This window comes from Antechinus flavipes, chromosome 4, assembly GCF_016432865.1.
Source record: "Antechinus flavipes isolate AdamAnt ecotype Samford, QLD, Australia chromosome 4, AdamAnt_v2, whole genome shotgun sequence".
In the NCBI taxonomy this organism is placed as follows: Eukaryota; Metazoa; Chordata; class Mammalia; order Dasyuromorphia; family Dasyuridae; genus Antechinus; species Antechinus flavipes.
In genome coordinates, this window is record NC_067401.1 from 195,065,867 (window position 1) to 195,082,280 (window position 16,414).

The 16,414-nt window shown below is 35.0% G+C and overlaps 1 protein-coding gene across 7 annotated transcripts in view; it reads right to left on the reverse strand.

Annotated features, from left to right (window-relative positions):
• SLC26A8 (solute carrier family 26 member 8) overlaps positions 1–16,414 on the reverse strand; it is a 160,680-nt gene that overhangs the window by 119,439 nt on the left and 24,827 nt on the right. For all 7 annotated transcript variants that reach the window (XM_051996511.1, XM_051996512.1, XM_051996507.1 and 4 more), the window contains 2 exons: positions 3,074–3,238; positions 1,882–2,031 (listed from right to left, as the gene is read on the reverse strand). In XM_051996511.1, coding sequence (XP_051852471.1) covers positions 1,882–2,031; positions 3,074–3,238 — 315 coding nt within the window. The remainder of the gene's footprint in view (positions 1–1,881; positions 2,032–3,073; positions 3,239–16,414) is intronic.

Sequence of the window (16,414 nt, forward strand, 5' to 3'; positions counted from 1 at the left end):
TATGTACCTAATCTACTCCACTGATCCATCACTCTTGTTTCTTAGGCCAGAGATTGTTCTGATGATTACCACTTTATAATAGTTTGAAATATGGTACAGATAGGCCACTTTCTTTCACATTTTTTCATCTGATTCTCTTGATATTCTGGATCCTTTGTTCTTCCAAATATATTTTAATATTTTTTCTAACCTTGTAAAATAATTACTGGTAGCTTGATTGGTATGACACTGAATTTTCAAGCAAATTAATTTAGTTAGAATTATCATTTTTCTTATATTGGCTCAGCTTACCCATGAGCAATTAATATTTCTCCAATTGTTTAGATTTGACTTTATGTTTAAAATGTTTTATAATCATATTCATATGGTTCCTGAATTTGCCATGGTAGTTAAGACTCCCAAATATTTTGTATTGTTTAGTTATTTTTAATGGAATTTCTCTTTCTCTTGTTGCTGGACATCGTTGGTAAAATATAGAAATGTTTTAATAGATATGTTTAAAATATAGAAATGATTTAAGTGGGTTTATTTTATATTTTGCAACTTTGCTAAAGTTGTTCATGATTTCAACCAATTTTTTTATTGATTCTCTAAATATACCATGTCAAGGCAAAGAGTGATAGTTTTGTTTCCTCATTGTTTATTCCAATTCCTTCAAATTCTTTTTCTTCTCTTATTGTTATAGCTACAATTTCTAGCAAATTCTTAAATTATCTCTCTTTTCCAGGACAGATGTTTTTCTAATGAGATGTTTCACATTTGGGGTTTTTGTTTTTTTGTTCTTTTGATTTTATCTTATTATTGATATCTCATGGAATCATTGACTTCCACTTGCCCAATTCTACTTTTTAAGGAATTATTTTCTTCAGTGGATTTCTCTGCCTTCTTTTCCATTAGGTCAATTCTATTTTTTTAAAGAGTATTTTTCTTTAATGAATTTTTGTGTATCTTCCCTCTTCCCATTTTTATGCTTCCTTTACTAAGCTAGTGACTCTTTTTTCATGATTATCTTATATGACTCTCACTTCTTTTCTTCTCTCTTATTTGATTTTTTAAATCCTTTTTGAGGACTTTTGAGGTCTTATAGGAATTCTTTTTGGACCTGAGACCAATTCACATTTTTCTTTGAGGCTTCACATGTAGGCATTTTGGCATTATGGTCATTTTCTGAGTCTGTGTTTTCATCTTTTCTGACTCCATAATAGCTTTCTATGGTCAGGTTCTTTTTGTTGTAGTTATTCTTTTTCTCAGCCTATTTTGTGACTTTTAAAGTTGGCTTCCTAGGGTCAAGGGCATTGACCTAAGCTTCTGGCCCCAGGGCCCTGGGCCCTGACTCCTGGCTTGCTGCTCTAGGACCTCTCCATTATCTTGCTGAGACTTGAGACCTCCTGCTGACTTGCTGGAGCATAGCCTACTGCTGACTTGCCCAGATGCTGCTTGCACTGGACTGTGCTCCCCCTTTTATTTGAGTGAGAAAAACTTTCCTATTGACTTTTCAGTTTGTCTTGGGCTGGACAATTGTATATCATCCTGTCTTTTATTTGGTTCTATCACTCCAGAATTCATTTTGAGGAATTATTTTACAATTGTATAGAGGCATATTTGGGAGAGTTCAAGCCAGTTCCTGCCTTATTCTGTCAGTTTGGCACCACACTCCCTTTTCTTCTTTAGTGACTTTTTTTTTTTTTTTACTCAATACCCCAGAGCTGTTCACTAATAGAACAACTGGAAATACAATAACTCTAATCATTAGTAGGCCAATGAGAAAGGTTAATTCCAGGAGTCACTGGAAAGGAAATAGGGGTTTCTGGCTTCAAGTAGCACCAAATAATAGGCAACTTTATATAATCATCTGAATTACTAACATAGGACAGTACCTACCAGTACAAATTCCATGGGAAATTCAATGGGATATCGTTTGAAAGAGATCTTGATACATTTGTTGACTCTTAAAGCCACCATACAAATCAGAAACAGCAGGATGCTAGTAGAATTGGCTCTTGGGAGAGCTATACAGTAATTAACTAGATTCTGAAAAGAAACACAATCACAGAATTTAAGTGGGGACATAATAGTCTTCTTTTTAGTGTGTCCTAACTTTATCAAACAAAGCTACAAAAGTTCTAGAGATATGGGACTAGCAGAGAGTGTGTTGTGAGCCCTCTGAAAGAACCATAAAATATGTTAAGAACAAAAGCAGCCATATCCAACATATATAGGACTTCTTGCCTTCTAGGGGAGGGGGTGGAGGGAGGGAGGGGAAAAATCGGAACAGAAATGAGTGCAAGGGATAATGTTGTAAAAAAAATTACCCTGGCATGGATTCTGTCAATATAAAGTAATTATTAAATAAAAAATTAAATAAAAAATTAAAAAAAAAAGAACAAAAGCAGAACTTCTTAACTAAGAAAAGGGATCCTTCTCTGTACTGCTTTTGCTTTGCTTATTTTGGCACAAAGTACCAGGATTCTATTTAATCAGTTCATACTATCATATTTTCAATGATCTTCAGTTCATATAATTCAAATCATAATCTAGGTTGACTGCCACACATTTCTAGCATTCATGAATAGATTAGTTTTTCCTTTTTTAAACTGAATTTTCCAGAGGAAAGGCACAATATAAATTTAAAATAAAATTTAAAACAATAATATTGGAAATTTGAGCAGAGCCTCAAATATATGCTTTTTGAGCATATTAATAATTTGAGCAAATTGATAATTTAGGCATGTTATATAGATGTGGCTTTTAGAAAAATTTTAAAATAAGGACCAGAGAAAAGAACCATAGAGACTTTTTTTTTCTGATTTTAAGTTTCAATGTAAGGCATACTATAGTGAGAGACTAGATTGGAGACAGTTAATTCAAATAGTAGTTTGATTCTACTGCAATTAACTACCCAAATCTAGAAGTTGAGACCCTTTGATAGATAAAAAGAAAATGATATATAGTCAGTATTGGTTTGGGTCTTTTCAATTCAGATTATTTCTAAGAAAAAGAAGCTCATAATCAAAGTATTTCCACCCATCTCTGAGGAAGCAGTTATCTCCAAGCAGGGTTTGTAACTACTCACATAAAAGAAGGCGATAACACCGCAGTGAAAACGAACCATAATCCCAAAGATGAAGCACATTTGGGACATCATGACATGCAGTGCTGTGGCTGCCAAATAGGCATTAATTAATGTGTCAGGCAGGTACTTGGTGACAAAATCCAATCTTAGCAATCCAATCAGCAGCTGCAAGACATTGGGAATGAAAGAGAAAATGAAGGATAATTGTGATGTAAGGAATTACTGGGAGGTACACCACTAAGTTGGGAAAATCGATCAATCAATCAGCAGTAATCAGGTACCAAATAATATAGATTCTCTCTAAACAGTCTAGAGTTCTAACTCTGAAAGGTTCTTAATAATATCCTTCCTAGAATGAGAGAGTTCCAATACTCCCAAATGTCACTTGTACTTAAATTATTATTTAGGTATTTAGGTAATATATTTTCTTCTTTTCAGGAAGGAATTCTAGAAATGGGGAAGAAAAGAAAAAGAAGCAGGAAAAAAAAAAAGGTGAAGAAAGAAAAGAGATGAGAGAAAAGAGAGAAAGGAAGAGGAAAGGGGGGAAATACACAGAGAAAGAGTTAAAGTCCTGACTTATAAGCTTGTTACAACCACTCTCTTTGAAGATAACTTCAAAGATAATTTCTTAAAAAGCTGAATAGCGACATCTCTTTCCTTTTTCTCAAGCAATAATCTTAATAGCAATAACTTTTTTATGCACACACCACAGAGTGGCACCTGTGGTTTATATAATCACCTTCCACAACTTATCACTCACTTCACTATGACGATACTGACGATACAGTATTCTTTAATGTAAACCTAAAATCTCTGGAATAGTAGCTTATTATACTAACTCTGCTTCCAAACCAGCAGTCATTAATCAAAAAGTTTTTACCCATTACAGATCAACTGCTATCTACAAAGCAGGCAAACCAGTACAGCTGAAGCAGCAAGGTACCCTGAGGTGGAAGAGACAGGATGTGGCCTGTGCCAGATAAATGAAATTACTGTCACTACTTCAACCATCATCTCTCTCCCCTGACTCTGATAAGACAACCTAAGGCCATAAAAACTAGTCCCAGAGAACAGCAGATTCCCCCCAATGATCAGGCTTACTTCCAGCCCAGCCCCTCAAGCTATCATTCAGAGAATCAAGAGATTTAACCTGGCAACTTCCTCCTCAGTAGCAGTAACTACTGAAGATCCTTCCCTTCATCACTACTCACCCTCCCTCCAATATTTTTAACATCAAAATCTTTATCACTGTCTCATGGTTCAACATTTAAAACAGAAATTTTTTTTCTATGACATTAAATGATATTAATGACATTAAAAAAGGTATTCTGCCCTTGCTAAGGACCATAAGATCTTTCTGTCTTGTAGCTGAAATCTCTGTGAATTGTCTCTCATAAAATTTGAGGTCCTTGAAATTAGGAGTTGCATTTATTTTCTAGTTTAGTTTTTAAAGTTCAGCATAATGCTTTACGTTTAATAAGTGTTCAACAAATTTTTATTCATTAATTTGTTCATTCCATCTAGTAATCTCTCTTCTTCATAAAAATAAATAGATTGTAGGATTTAGAACTGAACTAGAAAAGATCTTAAAGATTATCTAGAGCAAAGGTTCTATGAATTTCAAAATTTTTTTTTCTATTTCAATATAATTGGTTTCCTTTAGAATCTTGAATATTTTATTTTATGCATTCTAAAACATTATGGTGAGAAGAGTCATAGGTTTTGATGGGGCAACCTTGAAACTGTCCTTGATTTTTGGGGTGAACCCTGAAATTCTCCTGACAGGGATCCTCTCTTTGGAGCAGTTAAGTGGTTTCATTAAGATTGGCCCAGGACCATTCCCTACTTAGCTTTTAAGTGATCTCATTTAACTGGAGATCTGGACCTCATATTTCTATTGAGTAGTTGGCTGTACCCTCTATTGAAAATTAGTCCAGGAACTTAAATGATCTCACTCAACTGGGAATCTAGGCCTGGGGCAGTGACAACATTGAAGTGATTTCATTTAATTGAAACTCAGATTTCCTATTTAAAGGGCAATTTTGGGCTCATTTCTTTGCAAAGGCCCCAAAGCAGGACCATGCCTTGTCAAGAGATTTCTCTCCTTGGCATAACTGCCTGTCAGGACTCCTGCCCACTGAGAAGACGTTCTCTTCTCAGTGTTAACACTTCTGCTTATCTCTCTGCCAGAATTTCTCTGCTAGGACCTTTATCTCTCTACCAGCATTTTGTCACTGGAAGTCAGTCTTCCTAACGAAAGCTGGCTTCTGTATTGTCAACAATAAACTTCCTTTTTGCCAGTCTAATACTTCGGGTTCATGGATACTTTAATGTTGGACCTGTGGCTGACTAAAGAAGGGTTCCCATTACTCTCTGCACTACCCCTAAACTGCATTATTTGGTTCCCTAACCACATCATTTGGTTCCCTGACTGAGAATCGAATCATTTGATTCCCTGACTAGGAATAACCACATCAGTTTCACCAGACTACCAAAGGAGTCCAGGACAAAAAAAAAAAAAAAAAAAGGCTAAAAAACCCTATTCCATAACAACTTTCTCATTATATAATGTGGAAATGGGGTCCCAGAGAGTTTATGATCACACAATAGTAAATAACAGAACTAGGCTATTGCTAGATACCAAATCTGTGTCAAGAATTATAGTAACAAGACATTTTGACCCACCCACAAGAAGACCTTTCACATTAATTTTCCTGTGATTTTTTTTTCAAAGTACTGAGATGGAAAATTTATGACTCTCATGATAATAACAAATGTCTTGTCTTTCTGAAGCCCCTTTCCTATGAAATCCTAGAAATGTGAAAACTCTCTTTGAAGGGCTGACATTACAATTATTGAAAAAGGGACTTATCTAAAACACTGGAATCTTGCTAAAAGCATTTTGACTGAAAATGATCAAGTTCCTTTTTTATTAAAAGATATGAGACTAGCAACAAATAATCCAAAAAACTATCATTTTTGAAATTACAAATCAAACAAAAATGGGAGATGAATTTCCCTAAAAGTTACACCAGTGCTTAAAAGTAATAGACTGAGAAGGGATATGTACAAGGGTAGAGTCCCAATTACTTAAGAAACTGAGTGTCACCAACATATGCAAAAATGTTTGTGGCAATCCTTTTTGTAGTGGCAAGAAACTGGAAACTAAGTGGGTTCCATCAGTTGGAGAATGGCTGAATAAGTTATGGCATATGAATGTTATGGAATATTATTGTTCTGTAAGAAATGATCAGCAGGATGATTTCAGAGAGGCCTGGAGAGACTTACATGAACTGATGTTAAGTAAAATGAGCAGAACCAGAAAATCATTGAACACAGCAACAATAAGATTATATGATGATCAATTCAATTCTGATGGATGTGGCTCTCTTTAACAATGAGATGACCAGTTCCAATGGTCTTGTGATAGAGAGAGCCATCTACACCCAGAGAGAGGACTGTGGGAACTGAATATGGTTCACAACATAGCATTTTCATTCTTTTCGTTGTTTGCTTGCATTTTATTTTCTTATTTTTTTCTGGTTTGATTTGATTTTTCTTGTGTGGCAAGATAATTGTATAAATATGTATGCATATATTGGATTTGATATATATTTCTACCATGTTTAACATATATTAGACTACTTACCCTTTAGAGGATGGGGTAAGAGAAGGGGGGAAATTGGAACATAAGGTTTTGCAAGGGTTAATGTTAAAGAATTATCCATGCATTTGTTTTGAAAAATAAAAAGCTTTAATAAAGAAAAAAGAATTTAAAAAAGAAACAGAGTCCCAGAGAATTAACTTTTCATGTAGTGCAGATTTTTCACTGACTTTGACTTTGTGTGACTAACCACACAATAATTCAATCTTCTCATTTTGAAGTGTCCCCCCTGACATTCAGTACAGTGGTCTGCAAGCAATAGTGCTCAATAAATGTTTATATAAATTGGCAGGAGCAATTTGAGTGCCTTCCCACCCCTCTCCTTGCCGCCCCCCCCATCCCCATAATTTTTTTGCATTTCTGGGTGTTTAACAAAAGTTTAATTGCCTGAGGTTCTAATATTACTCAGAAAGTAGGGTATTTTAAAAAAGCATTTACCATGCTTTGGAGTCAAGATGCCAGACAAGTTAGAAGATACTGCAAATAGAAGAATCTTGACTTATAAGCTTGTTACAACCACTCTCCTTGAAGTTAAAATAAAAGACCTTATGACAAGGGGAGAGGATTACGCAGCACTGAACTGGTGATAGTAAGAATGCTATTCTCCTACCTATTTTCCTGGAGACTAATCTATAAGAGAGAACAAGAAAAGCTGGAACATCAGTAAGATGATTGTTTCCTTTCCTTTACTCCTCATATAGACTATGAGACCAAACAAATTTTGGTGAAAGGATTTTAGAAGAACTTATTTCTGACGAATGTTGGAGGGGATGTGGGAAAACTGGGGAACACTAATACATTGTTGATGGAATTGTGAACTGATTCAATCATTCTGGAGAGCAATTTAGAACTATACTCAAAAAGTTATCAAACTGTGCATATCTTTTGATCCAGCAGTGTTTCTACTAGGCTTATATCCCAAAGAGATTTTAAAGGAGGGAAAGGAACCCACATGTGCAAAAATGTTTGTGGCAGCCCTTTTTGTAGTGGCAAGAAACTGGAAACTGAATAGATGCCTATCAATTGGAGAATGGCTTAATAAATTATGGTATATAAATGTTATGGAATATTATTGTTTTATAAGAAATGATCGACTTCCAGCCAAGATAGCAGAGAGGAGGCACATATTTACTTAAGCTCTGCATTTTCTCCCAGAATTTATTTCATGACAAGCCTCGGAATTAGTACTTGACTGAAAAAAACAAAACAAAACAAAAAAAAACAACCCACAAATAATTACCAAGAGAAGACATCCTTGAAATTCGCCAGAAAAGGTTTGTTTTTGCTCGAGGGCGGGGATGATTTTCTGGCGCAGGCTGAGGGCAGGCAGAGGCCACAGCAGGCAGCTCACAGCTGAGCAGACCTGAGGGGGGTGGGGTGTGATCTCAGCCATCTCTGTGGGGAGAGCTTTACTACAGTATTGGATACTTTGTCCTGGCAGCAAGCCAGTAGACAAGCAGAGAAGCTAAAAACACAGAAGGTGAAGACTATAACCTGAAAAGCTAGGGTCTCTCAGGACCTGGCCACACCCACCCACAATGTCTCAGCACGCTCTCGGAATCTCAGAGCACAGGCACAGCACAGCCATTGATGTCCTGCTAGTGCCGCGCTGCTACTCCACTCCCTTTTCCCCCTCCCCCCGACTCTGTAGAGGAAGCTCGGTAACACCATCCAGCCCCCCCCCCCCCAAAAAAAAAAAAAAAAAAAGCAGATTGCATTTGGATTTTTTTTTTTTTGCTAGTTTGTCTTCTTTGATTCTTCTCTGACAAAATGAGCAAAAAATTTAAACGGACTTTAACTATTGATAGCTTCTATATGAATAGAGAGCAGACTTTAAATCCTGAAAAGACTAAAAACAGACTGTCTCCAGATGAATCCCCAAATGAGGATATAATCTGGTCCTCAACACAAAAAATTCTCATAGAAGAAATTTAAAAGGCTCTCATAAGAGAGCTAGAAGAAAAGTGGGAAAAGGAAAGGGAAGCTTGGCAAGAGTCTGGATAAGTCATCCCACTCATTTAAACATAGAGTGGATAAATAAATCAAATCCTTGAAAAACAGAATTAGTGAACCGGAAAAAGAAAATAGCTCTCTAAAAAATAAAATTGGCGAAATGGAAAAAAGTCCATAGAACAAAACAACTCTTTTAAAAACTCAATTGGACAATTAGAAAAAGCTATAAAAAAAGTAAGTGAAGAAAATACTTCATTGAAAATCTGAATCGAAAAAATGGAATTGAATGACTCGAGGAGACATCAAGAATCAGTCAAACAAAACCAAAAAATGAAACAATGGGGAAAAAAGGTCAAATACCTTCTGGGGGAAACAACAGACCTAGAAAATAGATCTAGGAGAGACAATCTGAGATTTATTGGACTCCCTGAAAAATATGATGAAAAAAAAAGCCTGGACACTATTTTCTAGGAAATTATCAAAGAGAACTGCCCAGAAGTTATAGAAACAGAGAGTAAAATAGACATTGAAAGAATTCATCCATCACCTACTGAAAGGGACCCTAAAATCAAAACACCAAGAAATATAGTGGCCAAAGTCCAGAACTATCTGATGAAGGAAAAAATACTGCAAGCTACTAGAAAAAATCAATTCAAATACAGAAGAGCCACAATAAGGATTACTGAAGACCTAGCAGCGTCCACAGTAAAGGATCGAAGAGTCTGGAATATGATATTCCAAAAGGCTAAGGAACTTGGTATGCAACCAAAAATAACTTACTCAGCCAAAATGAGCATCTTTTTCCAGGAAAGATGGACATTCAAACGAAATAAGCGAATTTCACTATTTTTGATGAAAAAACCAGAATTTAACAAAAAGTTTGATCTACAAATATAGAACTCAAGAGAAACCTAAAAAGGTAAAAAGAAATCTTGGAGACTATATTTGTACAATAAAAATATATAGAGAATATATGTATACCTTGTTCTAGAAACTAGAGGTGGAAAGGAAATTGTACCCAGAAAAGGGTAAAGTGGGGGTACTACATCTCACAAAGAGGCAAAGGAAACCTATTATATGTGAGAGAAAGAATGGAGGGGGAATGAACATAGTGTGGAGGGGGAATGAACATAGTGTGTATCTTACTGCCATCAGAATTGGCTTAAAGAGAAAAATTTTAGACATATTCGATTTATGGTGAAACTTCTCCCACCTCATTGAAAAGTGGGAAGGGAAAAGTGAAAAGGGAAGTTAATAAGCTAAGCAGAAGGCAATACAGAAATTGTAAGGAAAAGGAGTAAGATAAGGGGGATGAACTCTAAGGTGGGGGGAAGGATATTAAAAAGGGAGGGCTGCGAGAAGCAAGTAGTGCTCACAAGTTTAATACTGGGGAAGGGGGTAAGGGGGAAGGAAGGGAAAAAAGCATAAACAGGAGTTAATAAGATGGCAAGTAATACAGAATTGGTAATTTTAACCATAAATGTGAATGGGGTAAACTCCCCCATAAAGAGGAAGTGGTTAGCAGAGTAGATTAAAAGCCAGAATCCTACAATATGTTGTTTACAGGAAACACACCTGAAGGAAGAAGAAAAATACAGAGTAAAAGTAAAAGGTGGAGCAGAGTCTACTATGCTTCAGGTGAAGCCAAAAAAGCAAGGTTAGCCATCTTGATCTCAGATCAAGCAAAAGCAAAAATTGATCTAATTAAAAGAGATAAGGAAGGGCACTTTATCTTGCTAACGGGTAGCATAGATAATGAAGCAATATCAATATTAAACATACATGCACCAAGTGGTGTAGCATCTAAATTCTTAAAAGAGAAATTAAGAGAGCTGCAAGAAGAAATAGACAGCAAAATTATAATAGTGGGAGATTTTAACCTTGCACTCTCAGAATTAGATAAATCAAATGACAAAATAAAAAAGAAGGAAGTCAAAGAGGTAAGTAGAATTCTGGAAAAGTTAGAAATGATAGATCTCTGGAGAAAACTAAATAGAGACAGAAAGGAGTACACTTTCTTTTCAGCAGTTCATGGAACCTATACAAAAATTGACCATATATCAGGACATAAAAATCTCAAACTGAAATGCAGTAAGGCAGAAATAGTAAACACATCCTTTTCACAACATAATGCATTGAAAATTACATTCAATAAAAAGCCAGGGGAAAATAGACCAAAAAATAACTGGAAACTAAATAATCTCATATTAAAGAATGATTGGGTGAAACAGCAAATCATAGACATAATAACTTCACCCAAGAAAATGACAATGATGAGACATCATACCAAAATGTGTGGGATGCAGCCAAAGTGGTAATAAGGGGAAATTTCATATCTCTAGAGGTCTACTTGCATAAAATAGAGAAAGAGAAGGTCAATGAATTGGGCTTGCAACTAAAGATGCAAGAAAAGGAACAAATTAAAAATCTCCAGTCAAACACTAAACTTGAAATTCTAAAAATAAAAGGAGATTATCAATAAACTTGAAAGTAAAAAAAAAACTATTGAATTAATAAAACTAAGAGTTGGTTCTATGAAAAAACCAACAAAACAGACAAACCCTTAGTAAATCTGATTAAAAAAAGGAAAAAGGAAAATCAAATTGTTAGTCTTAAAAATGAAAAGGGAGAACTCGCCACTAATGAAGAGGAAATTAGAGCAATAATTAGGAGTTACTTTGCCCAACTTTATGCCAATAAATTCGACAACTTAAATGAAATGGAAGAATACCTTCAAAAATATAGCTTGCCCAGATTAACAGAAAAAAGAAATAAATAGACTTAACAGTCCCATTTTAGAGAACGAAACAAAACAAGCTATTAACCAACTCCCTAAGAAAAATCCCCAGGACCAGAAGGATTTACATGTGAATTCTATCAAACAATTAAAAAACAATTAACACCAATGCTATATAAATTATTTGAAAAAATAGGTATTGAATGGTACTGATACCTAAAAAAAGTAGGTTGAAAACAGAGAAAGAAAATTATAGACCAATCTCCCTAATGAATATTGGTGCTTTTGTTAGCAAAAAGATTACAGAAAATCATCCCCAGGATAATACACTATGACCAAGTAGGATTTATACCTGCTGGTTTCCTTTCCCAGGCTGGTTCAATATTAGGAAAACTATTAGCATAATTGTCTATATCAATAACCAAATTAACAAAAACCCTATGATCATCTCAATAGATGCAGAAAAAGTATTTGATAAAATCCAACATCCATTCCTAATAAAAACACTTGAGAGGATAGGAATAAATGGACTTTTCCTTAAAATAGTCAGGAGCATATATTTAAAACTGGAACCTTTCCCAGTAAGATCAGGAGTGAAACAAGGTTGCCCACTACTGTGGTGATCCTTTTCTTCTCAAAAAGCAGCCAGGTGATAAAAGTTCAGATCTTTTATTATTTCCAATATAGCCCGGTTAGCTTAGAGGCCTATCTCTCTGCTTGGTTCCAAGAGCTCTCTCCGAATGTCTTTAAATCCAAAGGTCTGGTCCTTCAGCCTCCAGCCAGCTCCAGTCTTCATGTCATTCCGGTGAAATCTCGACTCATAGAGTCTTCCTCTCCCAAGAAGTCTCCAACTGGCCCATTGGCCTATTTATGCTCCTTCCAGAGAGAGGGATTATGGGTAGTTCTACTTAGTACCTTGTTTCAGGTTCTGCCCAAAACATCTTTTTGTAAGATTAGATCAACTCTAACTACTTAGCAGTTAGTAAGGATTCCAACACACTACCACCATTATTATTGAATATTTTATTAGAAACGCTAGCCTTGGCAATAAGAATCAAGAAAGAGATTAAAGGAATTAGAGTAGGTAATGAGGAAACCAAACTATAACTCTTTGCAGATGATATGATGGTATACTTAGAGAACCCCAGAGATTCTACTAAAAAGCTATTAGAATTAATTCATAACTTTAGCAAAATTGCAGGATACAAAATAAATCCACATAAATCCTCAGCATTTTTATACATCACCAACAAAATCCAATAGCAAGAGATACAAAGAGAAATTCCATTCAAAATAACTTTGGATACCATAAAATATTTGGGACTTTATCTACCAAAGGAAAGTCAGGAATTATATGAACAAAATTATAAAACACTTTCTACACAAATAAAATCAGATTTAAATAATTGGAAAAATATTAAGTGCTCTTGGATAAGCCGAGCGAACATAATAAAGATGGCAATACTCCCTAAAGTAATCTATTTATTTAGTGCTATACCAGACTCCCAAGAAAATATTTTAATGATCTAGAAAAAATAAAAACAAAATTCATATGGAAGAACAAAAGGTTGAGAATCTCAAGGGAATTGATGAAAAAAATCAAATGAAGGTGGCCTAGCTGTACCTGATCTAAAACGGTATTATAAAGCAGCAGTCACCAAAACTATTTGGTATTGGCCAAGAAATAGACTAGTTGATCAGTGGAATAGGTTAGGTTCAAAGGACAAAACAGTCAATAACTTTAGTAATTAGTGTTTGACAAGCCCAAAGATCCCAGCTTTTAGGATAAGAATTCATTATTTGACAAAAACTGCTGGGAAAACTGGAAATTAGTATGGCAAAAATTAGGCATGGACCCACACTTAACACCGTATACCAAGATAAGATCAAAATGGGTCCATCATTTAGGCATAAAGAACGAGATTATAAATAAATTAGAGGAATATAGGATAGTTTACCTCTCAGACTTGTGGAGGAGGAAGGAATTTGTGACCAAAGATGACTAGAGATCATTATAGGTCACAAAATAGAAAATTTTAATTATGTCAAATTAAAAAGCCTTTGTACAAACAAAACAAGATTAGAAGGGAAGCAACAGACTAGAAAAACATTTTCACAGTTAAAGGTTCTGATAAAGGCCTCATTTCCAAAATATATAGAGAACTGACTCTAATTTATAAGAAATCAAGCCATTCTCCAATTGATAAATAAATGGTCAAAGGATATGAACAATTGTCAGATGATGAAATTGAAACTATTTCTACTCATATGAAAGAGTGTTCCAAATCACTATTGATCAGAGAAATGCAAATTAAGACAAAGCTGAGATACCACTACACACCTGTCAGATTGGCTAAGATGACAGGAAAAAATAATAATGAATGTTGGAGGGGATGCGGGAAAACTGGGACACTGATACATTGTTGGTGGAGTTGTGAATGAATCCAACCATTCTGGTGAGCAATCTGGAATTATGCCCCAAAAGTTATTAAACTGTGTATACCCTTTAATCTACGAGTGCTTCTATTGGGCTTATATCCCAAGAGATACTAAAGAAGGGAAAGGGACCTATATGTGCCAAAATGTTTGTGGCAGCCCTCTTTGTAGTGGCTAGAAACTGGAAACTAAACAGATACCCATCAGTTGGAGAATGGTTGGATAAATTGTGGTATATGAATGTTATGAAATATTATTGTTCTATAAGAAATGACCAGCAGAGAGAATACAGAGAGACTTATATGAACTGATGCTAAGTGAAATGAGCAGAACCAGGAAATCATTATAACTTCAACAATGATACTGTATGAGGATGTATTCTGATGGAAGAGGATTCTACAAAGAGAAGATCTAACTCAATTCCAATTGATCAATGATGGACAGAATCAGTTACACCCAGAGAAAGAACACTGGGAAATGAATGTGGACTACTTGCATTTTTGTTTTTCTTCCCGGGGTTATTTTTACCTTCTGAATCCAATTCTTCTTGTGCAACAAGAGAACTGTTCGGTTCTGCACACATATATTGTATCTAAGATATACTGTGACATATTTAACATGTATAGGACTGCTTGCCATCTGGGGAAGGGCGTGGAAGGAGGGAGGGGAAAAGTCAGAACAGAAGTGAGTGCAAGGGATAATGTTGTAAAAAATTATCCAGGCATGGGTTCTGTCAATAAAAAGTTTTAATTATTAAAAAAGAAAAAAAGAAAAAAAAAAAGAAAAGATCAGCAGGATGATTTCAGAGAGGTTGGAAAAGCTTGCATCAACAGCAAGATTATACGATGATCAATTCTGATGGACATGGTTCTCTACAACAATGTGATGATTCAGGCCAGTTCTGTTGGAGAGCCATGTGTTCTCAGAGAGAAGACTGTGGGAACTGAGTATGGATCATAATATAATATTTCCAATCTATTTGTTATTTGCTTGCATTTTGTTTTCTTTCTCATTTTACCCTTTTTAATCTGATTTTTCTTATGTAGCATATTTGTGGAAATAGGTACATAAGAATTGCACATATTTAACAAATATTGGATTACTTGCCTTCTAGGGAAGGGAGTGGGGGAAGGGAGGGAAAAAAATTAGAATACAAGTTTTTATAAGAGTGAATATTGAAAATTATGCATATATAATTTTTGAAAATAAAAAGCTGTAATTAAAAAAAAGAAATACTTATCTCTGTGTTGACAATGAGAGGTAAAGTTCAGAAGATGAGCCAAACTAGTTGGGAACTATGATGCACATCAGTCGTATCCTTAAATAGAAATGTGAGGAGGCACTAAAAGATAAGCTTGATGGGGAGACACACCAGTTAGAACCCATTCACAAGTGAACAGGACTAAAATGGTTCAGGACTGAGCACTGACAATAACTGCTCACATAAGTGGTTACTTAAAATTTGCAGCATGAGGTTTGGAGCACCACCTGGTGCCTTGATGAGATATGGCAAGTTGAGTCATGTTTCTGTCATTAACTATTGCCACACAAGCACTTCACTCTGTGTGCTTGGTCTATTATTTTACACTTAATTAAAGATGTTCCTAAGAAATGAACTTGGCATCTGTTTGTAAAATAATACATCATTTAGAAACCAGATAGAGAGCTGCATAGAAGAAAAAGACCTACTTCTCAGCAGAGATAAATACCGAATAAATGAATGCTTTAAAATGAATATCATTATTAGTGTTTTTCAGCTGAGGATCTGCTGCAACAGGAAAAAAAAAAAAAAAACCTCATAAATTTATTAGCCAAAAATATAATAGGTTTTCCCATTCATGTTAAGTATTGTAAGATAAAGCAAAATGTCTTCCTCAGAGATTGAATGATAAAAAAAGAGACTCAGAGGACTGCTTTTCTGTGCTCTTTTCTTTTTCTTTCTTTTTTTCTTTCTTTTTTTTTTTTTTTTTTTTCTGAGGCAATTGGGATTACGTGACTTGCCAGGATCATACAATGGTGCTTTTTTCTAATGTTTATAGTCTCTTCTTTAACTATAAAGGATTGAAAAAGTATCGATTAGAATGAGAACTTCTTTATAAGTCATACTAAATTTTTGGATGGATTGTTTTCATGAAGAAATGGTCATGCTTCCTCTATGTTTATTTATTCTTATTTGGATAATAGCTCTACAAACAATCTGCCACCTCCTCCCCTCCATTCAATATCCTACTAAATGATTCTGTCAAGAGTAATTATCACTGTGTAGAGCTAGATATATAACTCTGCTACTCAAAACTTGAAATGGCTTCTATCTACCTCTTAAATAAAGCTCAAATTCCTTAATCTGATATTATAATCCCTTCATAAATGACAATATTTATAATTCCAGTTTTATCTCATTCTACATCCTTATATGATCTGTATTCCAAACAAACTGATAGGTCACTGATCTCCACAAATAACCCACACTGCATATGTGTTCATTCTATTCCTTATGCCTGGAATGCCCTTCCTTACCCTTAATCTAACTTTTAAAGCTTAACTTAAATAC